Genomic DNA, 15,902 nt, shown 5'->3' on the forward strand with positions numbered 1-15,902 from the left:
ATAACACCTTCCAGCGAGTGACCAGTTTTGCTCAAAGCCTTTCCCAGCCCCCTCTTCACCGAAGACGCCCCTCAGGAAATAGAAAAGAATCTGCAGAAAGCACACTTCATTCCCAGTTCATTAGAACTGCCCAGCCTTACAAATTCAAGGTACCACTTACTTCTTTTTAGATGTGAAAATAAAATTGTTCTTGCAGGCTAGACCATTTCTTCAATTTAAAGTTGGAGGAAAGAGCTACAAACAGGTCAGTTAGAAGTACCCTAAATAGATGTGTGCTGGTCAGCAGCGTAACAACAAGGGAGTGATGTGAACAGTGTCGTTAATCCAACTCTCCTCATATTAACTCAGTCCCACTTTCCTCCGGGGACGAATGGATCTGCTCAGGAGTTTCTATATAAATGATACTCATGTTGGCTGAAAGGGGTTTACTTTCCATAATTCCTAGGATGAAAAGATATTTTATAAAATTATCCTTGATCACCAGCAATGAATGAAAATTTCCTTTTATTTATAGAAATAGAGGAAATGTATAATTTTCTCTTTTTCCTTTTATTAAAAGGATTATCAAATCCTATTACTTACCAGGCAATATGTTGGGTGCTTGGTTAAATTTGGGAGAAGGTATAATGATGATGGAGAAATGATCCCCCTCTCCCCAAAGTAATAACCATATTGCCATATAATGAATATTGAAATAGAAATACATACATAGTGACATAGAAGAACATACAGCTCATAGTTGAGATGAGCTGTAAAGGGTTAGTTTACATGGTGAAGAGTATTGCGGAAGGAAAGGAAACTTAAAGCCAATCAGTCTGGATGCATTTTGGCAATGCTAGTGACATTTTCCTAAGGGAAAGATAATTTATTTATTTATAAAGTGAGGTTAGAACTTTGTTTTCTTTTCTTTTTTTTAATACTTCTCATCTATCCAATGTTATTTCAACCCATTTCCTTGAGACATTGAAAATTCTCATGTAGTTATTGGGTCTATCCAAAAGGTGTAGTGTTTTAAGTTGTGCTGAATGAACACAAGGTATCTCAGCTTGTAGACCCTGGATCTATCAGACACAACAAGAAGTGGATCACCTAAAAGGCCAAAATTTTGGTTTCTGATTTATAAAGTTGTATTGTTATTTCCATCTCTTTTCTGAGATTTAAAAAATATTCTTAGGATACCAGATATGTTTCATTAGGTCACATACCATGCATCTGACTCTTTGGGAATCTGTTGCTATTTTATTTTCCAACAGGAAAAGTCTGTAGTCCTTCATAAATCAAGGAGGAAGTCAAAAGAAGAACAAAACGTATCAGATGACCCTGAGTCTACTGGCTTTATTTACCCTTACAATGACCTGCTGGTTTGGGCTGTGCTCATGAAAAGACAGAAGATGGCCATGTTCTTCTGGCAGCATGGAGAGGAGGCTACGGTCAAGGCAGTGATTGCCTATAAACTCTACCGAGCCATGGCCCAAGAAGCTAAGGAGAGCAACATGATGGATGATGCCTCAGAAGAGCTGAAAAATTACTCAAAGTAGGAGTTCTCTCTTCACTTCATACTAAACATCGACAGTGCTTAGAATGGTTAGACACTTTTATCTCCCTTGCCTTAGAACTTGTAAGATGCGTGGACTTGCTGCCAGCATTTCCTAGGCCCTCCTACAAATAGTGGTCTTTTTTTTTTTTTTTTTTTAAGATTTTATTGATTTATTTGACAGAGAACATAATTAGGCAGCGAGGCAGGCAGAGAGAGAGAGGAGGAAGCAGGCTTCCCGCTGAGCAGAGAGCCCGATGCGGGGCTTGATCCCAGGACCCTGAGATCATGACCTGAGCCAAAGGCAGAGGCTTTAACCCACTGAGCAAGCCAGGCGCCCCCAAATAGTGGTCTTTAGGTATTTCAAGGAGCTTTGTGGAGTAAAGGGAAGAGAGGTAGCCCTCCAGTCAGGAGACCTGGCTTCGGTCCTCGTCCAGCTATTTACTAATTGGGCAACTCAGCTGGCCAGATTTTGGGACTCTAGTTTCCTCACACAGAAAGTTCACTTAATGATTTTGAAAGTCCCTTCTAACTCCCAAACCCTTTGATGCTATGCTATGTGAAAACTTGTCTACTTTTAGTACCTCTCAGGCAGGAAAATAAATAAATATGTTATGTACAAAAGAACTGGAGCTTGATGGCAAAAGATAGAAAAGTTGGAAAACTTTTTGAAAACTCAGCATTGTAATAGAGAAGGGGAGCTAGAGTTCATAGAAACTCATGTATAATTGTGAATTTAAAAGTCCTAGAGAATAAGTGTCTATCTACTTTTTAGAGAAAACAACCTCCCAGGAAATATCTCCATGTCTAGCTTGTTACTTAAGTCATCTATGTATTTTCTAGAAAAATAAAAAAAAAAAAGGTGGCCCCACGATTTCCCTTAATTCCTTATTCAGTATTGAATAGTCTTTTCTGTGTAAAAATTCTCTACTTGGTCTTGTCAGGGAGTCCCAAACCAAGCTATATGTAGCCTGTTTTGTGGTGTGGAGAGGCTTCTCCCCATGGGTAGATAGCTCAGCCACTCCTGGTGTAAACCAAATTCCGTATACTGTGGTGTAAACCCTCCTGCAAAGGGAGAACGTCCATTTCCTGAGCTGCAACCACTTTGAAATGGCTTCTGTAGTCTGAGGCGTATGTTATTGTTCATTCTTTGGTATTGCTTTTTGCTGAGGCTCATAGCTAATCTTTTAAAGTGTTTCTGGGACTCTGACCTGCATTTTTTTTTTGCCGCTCACCGCTGTGTCATCACAGACAGTTTGGCCAGCTCGCCCTGGATGTGCTGGAGAAGGCCTTCAAGCAGAATGAAAGAATGGCCATGAAACTGTTGACCTATGAACTCAAGAACTGGAGCAATTCTACCTGTCTGAAGCTGGCCGCGTCTGGAAGATTGCGGCCCTTCGTTTCGCATACTTGCACCCAAATGCTGCTGACTGACATGTGGACTGGGCGCCTGAAAATGAGGAAGAACTCTTGGTTAAAGGTACACCGACTTCCAGAGAAAAAACTGGTGGTTGCCAGAGGAGAGGAGGTTGGGGATTGGGCAAAATGGCTGAAGGGAGTGGGAGACACAGGCTTCCAGTGATGGAATGAATACGTCACAGGGATAAAGGTAGAGTGTAGGGAATAGTCAGTCAGTGGTACCGGGATGGTGTTGTGTGGAGACCAGTGGTAGCTACAATGGCAGTGAGCACAGCGTAACTTATAGATGTGTCAAATCACTGTTCTGTAGGCCCTTGTGTATCAATTGTACTTCAATTTTTTTAAAAAAGGGTATATTTACTGGCTTTCAGAGTTTAACAGTTATTTATTTGAAGGTCTGTACTCTTGAGTTCATTTTTCCCTTGTTCTACAAGACTCCATTCAGGAAAACCAGTTAGTATCTTTGGTTCTCACAGATGAACTGGGTTCTTCCCAGTGGAATCCTGACAATGACATCATCTCCCACCACCACAGTTTCTTTTCTTTTTTTTTTTTTAAATATTTTATTTATTTATTTGAGAGAGAGACAGTGAGAGAGAGCATGAGCGAGGAGAAGGTCAGAGAGAGAAGCAGACTCCCCATGGAGCCGGGAGCCCGATGCGGGACTCGATCCCAGGAATCCAGGATCATGACCTGAGCCGAAGGCAGTCGTCCAACCAACTGAGCCACCCAGGCGTCCCCCACAGTTTCTTTTTAAGAAATGGGGCCGATTACACAAGCTCTATCCATCAAAAGGCATTCTCTTGTGCAGATGGTTGGAAGTTAAAAGCAGATAAAAGCATCTACAAGATTCCATTCTTAGTACACTCTATGACCTCTGATAATTATAAAAGAAGTAAATGAGCCTTTTTAGTGAAAAATATTTCAGCTTAAGAGCATTAATCAATAATATACTAAATTAAATTAGCAATTTCTGGTCTGTTCATCCAGTGTGATGTTTGAGAGAATAGATGCTCCTCTTGTTAAAGCGCTTCCCTGAAACACCTATTTCCAAATTCTTCTATCAATTATAGTTTGGCCTCATCTCTCATCTTGAATCATCAAGAGTAGTTTAGTTAACTACTAAAGACATTTAACTTTTAACATCACACCTAGCCTAAAGCTTTAGGTTGTGGTCAAGCTTCTGAAGTATGTAAGCTTATAAAACTGAATGAAAAGGTAGAAAGCATGAGCATTAAAAGCATCGTAAAACTATATATTTCAGTTGTAGTCTTCCTACAATTTTAAAAAATAGAATGACTTAAATTTTTTTTCTTGGACACACCATAGAAAACACAAAGGAATAAGACTTACTATATAAAATATATAGAAGAACTTGCACATTTGAAATCCACTTATGAAATTACAAAAATAAGAGAACTGTGAATCAAAAGTTATTTCACATAAATTCCTCTTTAAAAAATACTGAAGAGGGAAGCCTAGGTAGCTCATTCATTCAGCGTCTGCCTTCAGCTCAGGTCATGATCCCAGAGTCTTGGGATCGAGTTCCACATCCGGCTCCTTGCTCAGCAGGAAGACTGCTTCTCTCTCCCTCACTCCCCCTGCTTGTGCCCGCTCTCTCACTGTGTCTCTCTCTGTCAAATAAATAAATAAAACCTTAGGGGGGAAAAAAACCCAATGGAAGAAATAACAGTTATTTCCAGAAAAAGTTCTCCTTTGGTCTGTTTTGATTTCAGCCTTGGAAGTGATGAAACAGAGAAGTGAATGGGTCCACCTCAAGCCCCAGAAACCCTGACAATAATTCTTCTTAAATGTGTAGAGAGCAAGATTGGGTATAGATGGCTGCAAGTATGAGCAGTAATTTCCCCCACAACTGTTTTCTGTACAGCCGTGGGGAAAATTATACCATTTTGCTCCTCATATACCTTATGTCAGTAAAGAGATGTAAGCGAAGCAAGGCTGAATATTTTGTCCCCCAAAACAGTGAGTGGGCGAAGAAGGCTGAATTAGCTACTTAAAATCTCTGAGCTGCTGGACATTGCTCTCTCTGCCTAGATTGTAATTCATCAGTGCTGGACTTAGAGGGGTTTTTAGGAACACATTTGCCAATAAGTGTTAAGATACCCTGGTTTGATTAATTCCAAGGATAAAGACCAGAGGAAGACCTTATTGGGTCTTGGAAGAGAAAACTCACCTAAGTACGTTTAGTGGGATAGGCTCCAACAGATCCCTTGGGAAGGGGATACCGATGTCAGTGAACACTGTTTCGTGAGCCAGTTGTTCTGAGATGGACAAAGGCAACAGATTGTGGAGCCTTTTCAGGGAGAGGGTTAGGAAGTAATGTGACATTATCAGTGGGCCTGATATCTGTGGTGTTTCCAGACCTAGAAGCCTGTAGGTATCTTGGGTTCTGCATCTGAAGAGTCCCGAAAAACTTCGCAGGAGTTCAGGCTTTAAAACCAAACAAAAGGTCATTTCAGCAATGAAAGTAGGCAAAGATAAGACTTCATTTTATTTCCTCATGTATGGTAGACAGTTAGGGTGAATCTTCTTTTTGTTCAGAATCCCAGAATACTAAGGCCTAATTTAGCTTGAAAGAGGTAGTATGCAACAAGTTGATTTTATAACATTTAGTCGATCTCCTGAACTGTTTACTCTGAAAGGCCATACAGATTGAACATAAATATTCCTTTGAATAGCCTATAAATAAATTCATGAATGATAGTAATAGAATGAAAAATTACAGATCTGTACCTTCCTTGGGTTTTACTGGCAAAGAAAATAAATATTTTTATTTAAGTTAAGCATCAGTTAAACATCTGCCTTTGGCTCAGTTCATGATACCAGTGTCCTGGGATCGAGACCTGCACCCGGCTTCCTGTTCAGCAGGGAATCTGCTTCTCCCTCTGCGCAACCCCCCTTCCCTGCTTGTGGACACGCACACACACTCTCTCTCTCTCTCTCTCTCACAGAAATAAATAAAATCTTTAAAAAAATAAGTATTTGTGTAGGCTGTGAGATAAATTTAACAAAGTGACAGTATTTTGTATTCTTGATTTTTTTTTAAAGATTTTATTTATTTATTTGACAGAGAGAGATCACAAGCAGGCAGAGAGGCGGGCAGAGAGAGAGAGGAGGAAGCAGGCTCCCTGCTGAGCAAAGAGCCTGGTGCGAGGCTCAATCCCAGGACTCTGAGATCATGACCTGAGCCGAAGGCAGTGGCTTAACCCACTGAGCCATCCAGGTGCCCCTGTATTCTTGATTTTATAATATGAATAAGCTTTAATGTGTTTTATGGGATAATAATTACTTAATTGCTTTAAAGAATTATGAAAGCAATCTGCTTATGTTCTTTGAAAAGTAATACTTCTCACTGCACCGCCCTGGGGATAAATAATAACAGTGTGGTATACAAATTTTTAAACCTTTAAATGTATATATATTTATGAACATATCTTTTCTAATTTTTAATTTTCTTTTTGTACGATAATGGGATCGCACTATACATATTATTATATAACTTCCCTTTATTCATTTAACAATATAACTTGGATGTCTTCATTACACTGAGAAGGGATTTTTATCCTTTTAATGATTGCATAATATTCCACTGTTAGGTTGTCCCCCACCAGCTAGCCCTCTATATAGATAGATATGTAGGTTGACAGATATTTTTGCTATTACACATAACCCTGCAGTGGACTTCCCTATACACATAGGCTTGCATTTATGACTTTCTGGGGGAGACACTGCTAGATTTGGAATTGAGTCAAAAAATATCTACAGAATCAGGGTATCAACTGATGTCGGGATAGGTCTGGTGCTTTATGTACATCAAAATCATCATTTGTTGATTTGACTACTACTTGTGCCTTGTTTTATAATCCCTCCTACTTATCTTGCTTTTTCTTTTAAAGATCATCATAAGTATTCTTTTTCCACCCACCATTTTGTCGTTGGAATTTAAAAGCCGAGCAGAGATGTCACATGTTCCCCAGTCGCAGGACTTCCAGTTCGCGTGGTATTACGGCGACCAGAACCCCGGCGCGAAAGAAAGCGCTTCTGTGGTTAGTACAGTATCCTGATGAATGTCGTTTTCATGGTATGGACCACACCCAAACACACACATGCACAAAGGTCGCTTATTAAACAATGTAGTTAGTGGTCTTAATCATATTATCTATGATCGGGTATAGCACGTATGATACATCTAATTTACCCCCATATATGATTAAGTAAAATATCCTGTTCTTTGGGAAAGAATATCTTTATTATATCTTGGCAGGTGCTTAACTTTTTATTTTCCTTTGTAACTAGTAGAATAAATAGAGTCACTATTTCTCTAAAGGGACAATGAAGAGGAGCACCTCACGGGCTCAGCTGGTTAAGTGTCAGACTCTTGATTTCGATTCATGTCATGACCTCAGCCTGTGAGATCCGCCCTGCATCAGGCTCCACACTGGGCGAGGAGCCTGTTTAAGATTTTCTGTCCCTCAGCCCCTCCCTCATTCTCAACTTTTCTTTAAAAAAAAAAAGAAAAAAAAAAGGAAGTTATAATGAAGAATGCCTCATATCCTTCAGGTTTAGGTTTTGCATTACCTTCGCTGTCCCACTCCACGATTTTTTTTTTTTTTCATTTGTTCTGTCCAGTGACCAAATAATTTTACTTGAGTTCTTGGATGTATATGTTTTCCTGAGTAATTTGAGCTACTTCTCTTGCAACCTTTCTTCTCTGAGAGTCTTCAGGATGCTGTCTGTGCATGTATTTTTGTGTTTTATTTCTCAGCTTAGATCATTACTTACAACCTTACTAGTGTAGGGACAGTGACTGTCTTTTGTGGCATTTGATGCTTGAATGAGGCATCTTTTTCTAGCATATTGTTGGATATGCTTTGCACTTGTGAAGTATTTGTTACAATATTTAAAATTGCACTCAGGGGACGCCTGGGTGGCTCAGTTGGTTAAGCAGCTGCCTTCGGCTCAGGTCATGATCCCAGCATCCTGGGATTGAGTCCGCATCAGGCTCCTTGCTCGGCAGGGAGCCTGCTTCTCTCTCTGCCTCTGCCTGCCATTCTGTCTGCCTGTGCTCACTCTCTCGCCCTCTCTCTGATAAATAAATAAAATATTAAAAAAAATAAATAAAATAAAATTGCACTCAGTAAGTATTGGGGCACCTGGATGGCTCAGTGAGTTAAGCCTCTGCCTTCGGCTCAGGTCATGATCTCAGGGTCCTGGGATCGAGCCCCCGCATTGGGCTCTCTACTCAGCAGGGAACCTGCTTCCCCCACTCTCTCTCTCTGCCTGCTGCTCTGCCTACTTGTGATCTCTCTCTCTGTCAAATAAATAAAAGCTTTAAAAAATGCACTCAGTAGGTATTAAATGAAAAATAAGTAATTATAAGTAATCATTAGTTTGTCTGGCTGCCATCTGTTGTGATGGGGTGAGAATCCATTCTGATTTGTTAATGCCTCTACCAGATCAGCTGTTAAATATTTTGACCTTTGTGCCTGCCTGGGGATTCCTCTCCTTTACCCTCCCCTGCTTCCTTCCATCCCCGCTTCACTAAGCCCGAGGGTTCTATTTGGGGTTCTCAGAAGACAAGAGATGACAGGTACATTTTAACCTCTGTGGAATGTGTGAGCAATTATCTTACAAAGCTGGGCAGTCAAGTTATTACAATTGTGATTGTTCTGGCTTAATGATCTGGTTCATAAGCTTAGACCACTTCAAAATTTCTTTAAGGAAGGATAAGAAATGTAGTGTTGACTTAACATCTTTAGAAATAAAATGAAATCTTTATATGTGAGATATTTTGTTTGATTTTGCTTATTTATGTGTTCATGTTTAGTTAGTTTGTTGAAATGAAAAATGGAGAGAGTTGCTTATCTGCCTACCTGTCTATCTATAAACAAATATGTAAATATGTTGGCAGTTGGTAGCAAATTGTGGTTTGCAAGTGGATGTTGCTTCACTTTTGGCACCTATAAGGTTCACGGAAAGATAAGCTCTCATGAACACTTAAGTCCTTGTAGATGGCTGGAACATTCCCCTAAGTAGTTGTTAAAGGGAAGCTTGTAGAGAAGAAAGTCCTTCCTTAAATGGCAATTAACACGCTTTTAACATTAAAAAATGTAGTAAGTTCTCACAGGTTCCTGAAAAATTAAACTTTGGCTGTAGTGTAGTGGTCCTTTTTATCACGTTGCCCATCTGGATGGCTGGGACATGGCCATATTGATTTATTAATTCATTGACTATTTAATGGCCACTGCTCATGTGCCAGACAAGATTCAATGTTCTGGAACACTGCAGTAACTAAGGCAGACGTGACCCTTGCCACCACAGAGGTAACCAGAGATAACCAGAGATAACCAGAGGTAACCAGAGATAACCAGAGATAACCAGAGGTAACCAGAGATAACCAGAGATAACCAGAGGTAACCAGAGGTAACCAGAGAGGATATCCTTGATACCTCAGCATTATTCAATTTAAAACTTTTATTGAAAAGTGCCCCAGACCTGCTCTGTTATGAATTATAATCACAACAACAATGTTCTTTTGCCTTTGAATTTAATCAGAGCAGTAGTTTTTGATTACCTGCTCTGTTTGGAACATTGCTAAGCAGAGAGAGTGTGGGTGGCATCAACATTAGATGGAATGTGGAAGATTTCACATTCCTGGTTAAAGATGATACATGTGGGGCACCTGGGTGGCTCAGTGGGTTAGGCCGCTGCCTTCGGCTCAGGTCATGATCCCAGCGTCCTGGGATCGAGTCCCACATTGGGCTCTCTGCTCAGTGGGGAGCCTGCTTCCTCCTCTTTCTCTGCCTGCCTCTCCGTCTACTTGTGATTTCTGTCTGTCAAATAAATAAATAAAATCTTAAAAAAAAAAAGTTATAAAAAAAAATAAAGATGATACATGTGATTAGTTGAGGAACACAATTTGTGTTACAGATTTTGGAAGCAAAATGAAGACAGGTGAGATGGAGATGTTCTTTGAGTGGATCTCGGTGCTTTGGCCCTGTGGTCATCATGGGTGTTAATGGAGAAGGAAGGCCATTGTCCTGAAGCTGGATAGAGTCAACTTCTGCATCTGCCTCATGAAGTTTTATAAAAGTCCTTGCTGAAGCCTCTACAGGCAAAAGAACTTTGCCGTGTGAACTTTCAATCTCTGTAGCTGCTAGCCCTTTAAAAACGTGACTTTTGATGACTTGAGCTTTCTTATAGCAAGATGGCAGAATGGCTTAACTAGGAGAAGAAGAAGAAGAAGAAGGTTCTTCTCACTTGGGGTGAGCGAGGATTACAGGCTGGTGGCAGCTTTGCACGAGGTGGTAGATAAGCTGGGGCTTGACAATGTGTGGAAATAGCATTTCCTTGGGGAGATGGACAGTAAGTAGGGGTACAGAGGTAGGAAATGCAAGGCATGTGTCAAGCACTGTAAGTTCTATGGTTTGACTTGAGTCTAGGTTGTAGTGGATATGGGACAAGGAGGGACTATTTGCAGGTATGGCTGGGAAGGTAGATGGAGGCTAGATCATGGAGACTCCTGTATATGCTATGAAGGAATGTGGTGTTTTTTCTATAGGTAATGGAGATCCAGGGACGCACATGACCAGAGTAGCAGGATGATCTGACCATTAGGAGAATTATTCTGCCTCCAGTGAATAGGATGACTTAGCAGGAAGATAGGCTGAAAGCAGGGAGAGTGTCAGCTGACAAAACTGTCCAAATGAGAAGGATTAAGGGCTTTGACCAGAGTTAGTAGCAATGGGCATAGAGAGGAAAAGAGAGCTCTTAAGTGAAGAATCAGGTAACGTTTGAACGCGGGGCATGGGTAGAATGGAGATCGCAAATACGATGGAGAGGCTGATGGTTAAAACAAGGCCATCTTGAAGGGCTATGGGGGTGATTGGAAAAGAAGCAGCTTTGGAAGGAGAAAGACAAAATTAGTCTTAGACATGTTGATCAACCACAGTGCAAAAATAGTTTCTAAAGTTGAACAATAAGCTATTTTATCAGAATGTCATTAAGTGGAAATGACGACAGTGACCACGATGGAAAATAGGTATGAGTTGCGGTAGAGTTGATTGTGGCAGCTGTGGTTGTATTCTGCGTGCCTGCTGATCAGAGTCCGGTCCGAGCGAGAGGAGACAGAGAGGATGGGGAGGGGACGGACGGGGACAGGAAGGCGGAGAGGACGGAAGGCAGAGACAAAGAGAGTTGGATTGATTATGTTGAGATTTGAGTAGAATAAAAGCTAGGTACGTGAAATATTCTTGTTTGCCTTCTTCTAAGGTGAGGCGAGGAGGAGGATGTTCTGAATCTGAACTTACATTCTTACATGGTCTTCGTCATGGTAGCTGGTGTCTTGGGAGTTCAGCTGAGAGAGAAGCTCAGTTAGGACTTTATAATCCATACCAAACCGTCAAGGGTAAATAATACCTAATGAGAAACTCCTAGGAGAAAAAAAAAAAAAAGAGAGTTATTTAATTACATAGTCATTACTGAAATTGCTTTCTGGGGTCTTTTTGAAGTGGTACTGAGGTCATTAAAATCACAGTAAATGATGACTTTTCTCATTGGCTGTAAGCTATTTTAAGTCTAGACAGGTTCAGACCTGTTAAGAACCAGGTCATTTCCTACACTTTGAGTCACAGTGCCAATTTCACTGCCCAAAACGAAGTGAATGACAGCAGTCTGTCAGGCCATCCCAATGCCTGAGACCCCCCCAAATTCCATTTGATCAGGGTTATGGACAATTCAAGCAACATTGATTGATTTCTTGGCAGGTAAAATCATACCAGTCTTGCCGGTGTGACACTAGACGGACATCTTTTGTGGATAGGTCAAAGAAATGGATTCATCTAAGAAGCAGCAGAAAACACTGCTGTGTTTTCATTTAGTATTTTTTCAAATCACCCAAGTAGTGCATTTCCTGTTTAAAAATTAGAACCACACAGAGCTCCATAAAGTAGGGTGACATCTCTTTGGCTTCTCTTTTACCTTCCCTAAATTCCCTCTTCCTAAAAGCAACCGGGCTACAGGTGATTTTTTTTTTCAGTTCTCCGCCCTTCCGCCCCGGCTTTATAAAAGGCTCTTCTCTGTGCACACCCATAGGGCACTACACAGCCACTTGTCTGCCTCTGAGATGCTTACTGCTCATCACAGACAAGGGTTAACCTCTTTGGACTGACACACACACCCCTAGCAGAATGTGTGTATAACACAAATACTTGCTTATAGTCTCAGGAAGTTCAAGGAACTCTGGAAGCTCCAAGAGTCCATGAACTTCAGGCAAAGCACCTCTGCTATCAAAGCTAGAATTCTGAAAATAATGCTGTGCCCAACTTTCCTGGGAATTGGAAACTGTATCTGATGGATGTCCATTTTGACCTCCTCTATTACGGAAGTAATTATCTGTTAATGATTTCATTGGGGGTTTTATGATATTTTTAGATTCTAAAATACCAATAAAGGAGACTAAGCAGAACAGGAATGGGGACCATTTTTAAATCCTTGGAACTATCCTTAGTTTGACTAGGTTATGCAGTTGGAGACTTAGCTCGCATTTCAGAGAAGCCTGTGCTCCTTACCCCAAAGTCAGAGGTTTATACAATACACAGTTTTCTTTCTTCCAAGACTAAGATTCTAATTTGGCAGGTGGGTGCCCAGTTAATTCCTAATATATTTATTATCTTCATATAGATTATATATTTTGGATACTTGCAAATGTTAGTATTTTACTTAAGGCTCTAACAATAAATCTTTATGTATTTTGCAGAAAGACTATGATTTGGAAAGAGGCCCCGATGAGAAACCAGATGAAAATCAGCACTTTGATTTAAAGAGCGATCCCCAAAGCCTTCCATGGACCAGGAAAATCTATGAGTTCTACAGTGCTCCAATTGTCAAGTTCTGGTTTTATACGGTTGGTCTCAGTGCAGCAATTAAATATAGTCTTCATGCTGGCCAGTAGTCAATGATGATTTTGGCAATGATATGCTTAGTTTTGTCAACTTGCGAGAAAATGAAGAAATTCAGTGAGGGAAAAACAAAAAACCCAAAATGAAAAAGGGGTTAGCAAAGAAGATTGGAGGGAGGTGAGGAAAGGTTAGAGCCGATCTCTCCCACCATGGGAATGAAGGAACAAGCGTTTTCTTCTTTCCTGAGTGCTTCCATTAGCTCTGCTGGGACTGAGGGAAAAAGTGGTAAAAGTGGTTGTAGAATTAATGGTGGGGTGGATTCTTTTCTCATCTTGGGCAAAGAAATCAGCAGTTGAATTGATTTTTCTGTTTGTTAGAAACAATGTGTAATATAGACAGGAAAAATGCGAAGTGTTTGCTTTTTGTCTTCAATAACATAGGACTATAAATATATAAATATATAGGACTATAAATATATATAAATATATATAAAATATATATATAGAGAGAGGACAATAAAATTTTATTTTATTTTATCCTCTGACACTATCCCCCCCACCTTTTGGAGGACATTAAAATTGTAGAAGTTAAATTTATGAACAAATACTATATCTAATATTGATTATAGTAATATAGAGAGATCATTAATAGCACTTTAAATGTGATAAGTGATTTTCACATTTATTTAAGAGCATTTTTCTAATGCTTATATATACTTTAAATTTCTCATGGCCAAGATCGTATTTCTAAAACATTTGAAGTGTGATTATAGAAGGACATTTCTCTAAATGTGTTGTATTTCAGAATATTTACTCGCCCATTCAAACATTTGTTGCATATACTAAGTAAATATGTACATAGCTCTGTTTTCAAAAATCAAATATTCCTTCAAACGATGAAGTTTCATCATTTTTGCAAATATGCAACAAAATATTCCAAAGGCTCTGATAGTAGCTTCAAGAGATTTTTAACTATAGTCACATCATTGGGAAAAGAGTATTCAAGTATTTATGTCTGTAGAGATTTCCAGCTGATGAACTCTTATTTAAAAAAAAATTTTTTTTTTTTTTTTAAAGAACTATTTATTTATTTGACAGAGAGAAAAGAAGAATACACAAGCCGGGTAAAGGGCAGAGGCAGAGAATGTCCAAATAGACTCCTGAGTGGGGAGCCTGACACAGGGCTTGATCTCACGACCCTGAGATTAGGATCTGCACAGGACCTGTGCCGGATCCAAGAGCCAGATGCTTAACTGACTGAGCCACTGAGCACCCCCAGCTGATGAACTCTAAGAGACAGGAGTAAAGCTCAGAAAATAGAATAACAACAACAAAGAGTTAACAAAGGGAACCAATTAGCCAGCCAGGTCTGCCCACCATAATGGAAGGGAGCATGGGCGTTTTTGTCTTGGCTATCACGTTGCTGTGTTACGATGTGTGTGCTCTACTGAAGCAGTGTCTTGTTATATATGTGCTGGTGAAGAAGCAAAAAATGTAAACATGTTTGGATCTTAAGATGGAAAGAAATCAAGTGTCGGGAACAATATTACCAGTATTTGTGGTGGTTTAGTATCTGGCCACCGTGAAGCCAAAGAGAAAAATAAAAAAAAATAAATAAAAAAAAACTGCTTGACAGAACAAATTTATTTAATTATGTGTCTAAGCAGTCATCAAACATGCTTAGATTTTGAGGCATAAGCCTAGAGAAATAAAGAATTAATAGAATTTACCTTAACTTTCTTCTATGCTTTTCTAGCAGGTTCTTTATCTCAGAGGCAGCAATACCCATCATACTTCATGCCTGCCTCAGGCACCGCCTGTTGGATATATGGCTTCCCAGCACACACACACATTCTCTCTATTGATCTGGCACTTTGATGCATCTGAGGCTATTTAAAGAACTGCCCTGTCAGGGTGCCTGGGTGGCTCAGTGGGTTAAAACCTCTGCCTTGGGCTCAGGTCATGATCTCAGGGTCCTGAGATTGAGCCCTGCATCGGGCTCTCTGTTCAGCAGGGAGCCTGCTTTCCCCTCCCTCTCTGCCTGCCTTTCTTCCTACTTGTGATCTCTGTCTGTCAATAAATGAATCTAAAAAAAAAAAATAAAAATAAAAAACTGCCCTGTCTCATGCATTGCTGGTTTTTGTGGAAATTGGTAAAGCCTTTTTGGTGGACAGTTGAGTAATATGTGTCGTGGTTTTAAATGTGTATGCCCAGCGATTCTACTTCTGAGAATATATTTTAAGAAAATAAGACTTTAGATAAGATTGCAAAGCTATTCATCACAATGTATATTTATGTGTGTGCTTACTGTGCCTTAATTCTTTGGAGATCTTGGAGATCTAGTTTTAATATGAACAGTTAGTAATTAAACATGCATTTCTGGAATGTCTACCATGTGTTAGGCCAAGTGCTGAGTGCTGAAGATACAAATGCCAACAGTCTTTAATTACAAGGACTCACAGTTGGACAGTACTTTCCCACTGACCAGTATGTTTTAATCACATAAAATAAAGCTCCCAGAAGGGGCATCTGGGTGGCTCAGTTTGCTCGTTGTCTGCCTTCAGCTCAGGTCATGACTCCTGGGATCGAGCCCCGAGTTGGGCTCCCTGCTCGGTGGGGTGTTTGTTTGTCCCTCTGCTCCTCCTCCCTCTTGTACTGTCTCATGCTCTCTCTCTCTTTCAAATAAATGGAAAAAAAAAAGTTTTAAAAAACCAACCTCCAACAAAAGTAAATGTCACAATTTATTACATTTGAAAATAGACACCTACGGCTACTGCTCATTGGTGTGTTTGGGATACATGTTTTCTATGCTTAGATGGAGGGGAAGTGTGTGGTTATTTCCTGGCTTCTTGGCATGCTGTCATGTGCAGGATTCTGGAAATTCCAGTCAGGAGCATACAAGAAGAGACAGTGTCCCCTTCCATGCATTTGGGAACAGTGACCTTCATTCCTTCCTTTGAATTCTGGGACAGAAACTAGAGATTGTTCTGCCTTCCTTGAAACCAGCTTATCGATTGGGGGGCAGTCCCA

General features: G+C 40.1%; 1 protein-coding gene across 3 annotated transcripts in view; it reads left to right on the plus strand.

The window, feature by feature from the left end:
* Window positions 1-15,902, plus strand: part of TRPM6 (transient receptor potential cation channel subfamily M member 6) — a 166,239-nt gene that overhangs the window by 92,819 nt on the left and 57,518 nt on the right. For all 3 annotated transcript variants that reach the window (XM_059142330.1, XM_059142327.1, XM_059142328.1), the window contains exons 15-19: window positions 15-149; window positions 1,254-1,534; window positions 2,786-3,014; window positions 6,871-7,020; window positions 12,732-12,878. In XM_059142330.1, coding sequence (XP_058998313.1) covers window positions 15-149; window positions 1,254-1,534; window positions 2,786-3,014; window positions 6,871-7,020; window positions 12,732-12,878 — 942 coding nt within the window. The remainder of the gene's footprint in view (window positions 1-14; window positions 150-1,253; window positions 1,535-2,785; window positions 3,015-6,870; window positions 7,021-12,731; window positions 12,879-15,902) is intronic.

This window comes from Mustela lutreola, chromosome 12, assembly GCF_030435805.1.
Source record: "Mustela lutreola isolate mMusLut2 chromosome 12, mMusLut2.pri, whole genome shotgun sequence".
Taxonomy (NCBI): domain Eukaryota; kingdom Metazoa; phylum Chordata; class Mammalia; order Carnivora; family Mustelidae; genus Mustela; species Mustela lutreola.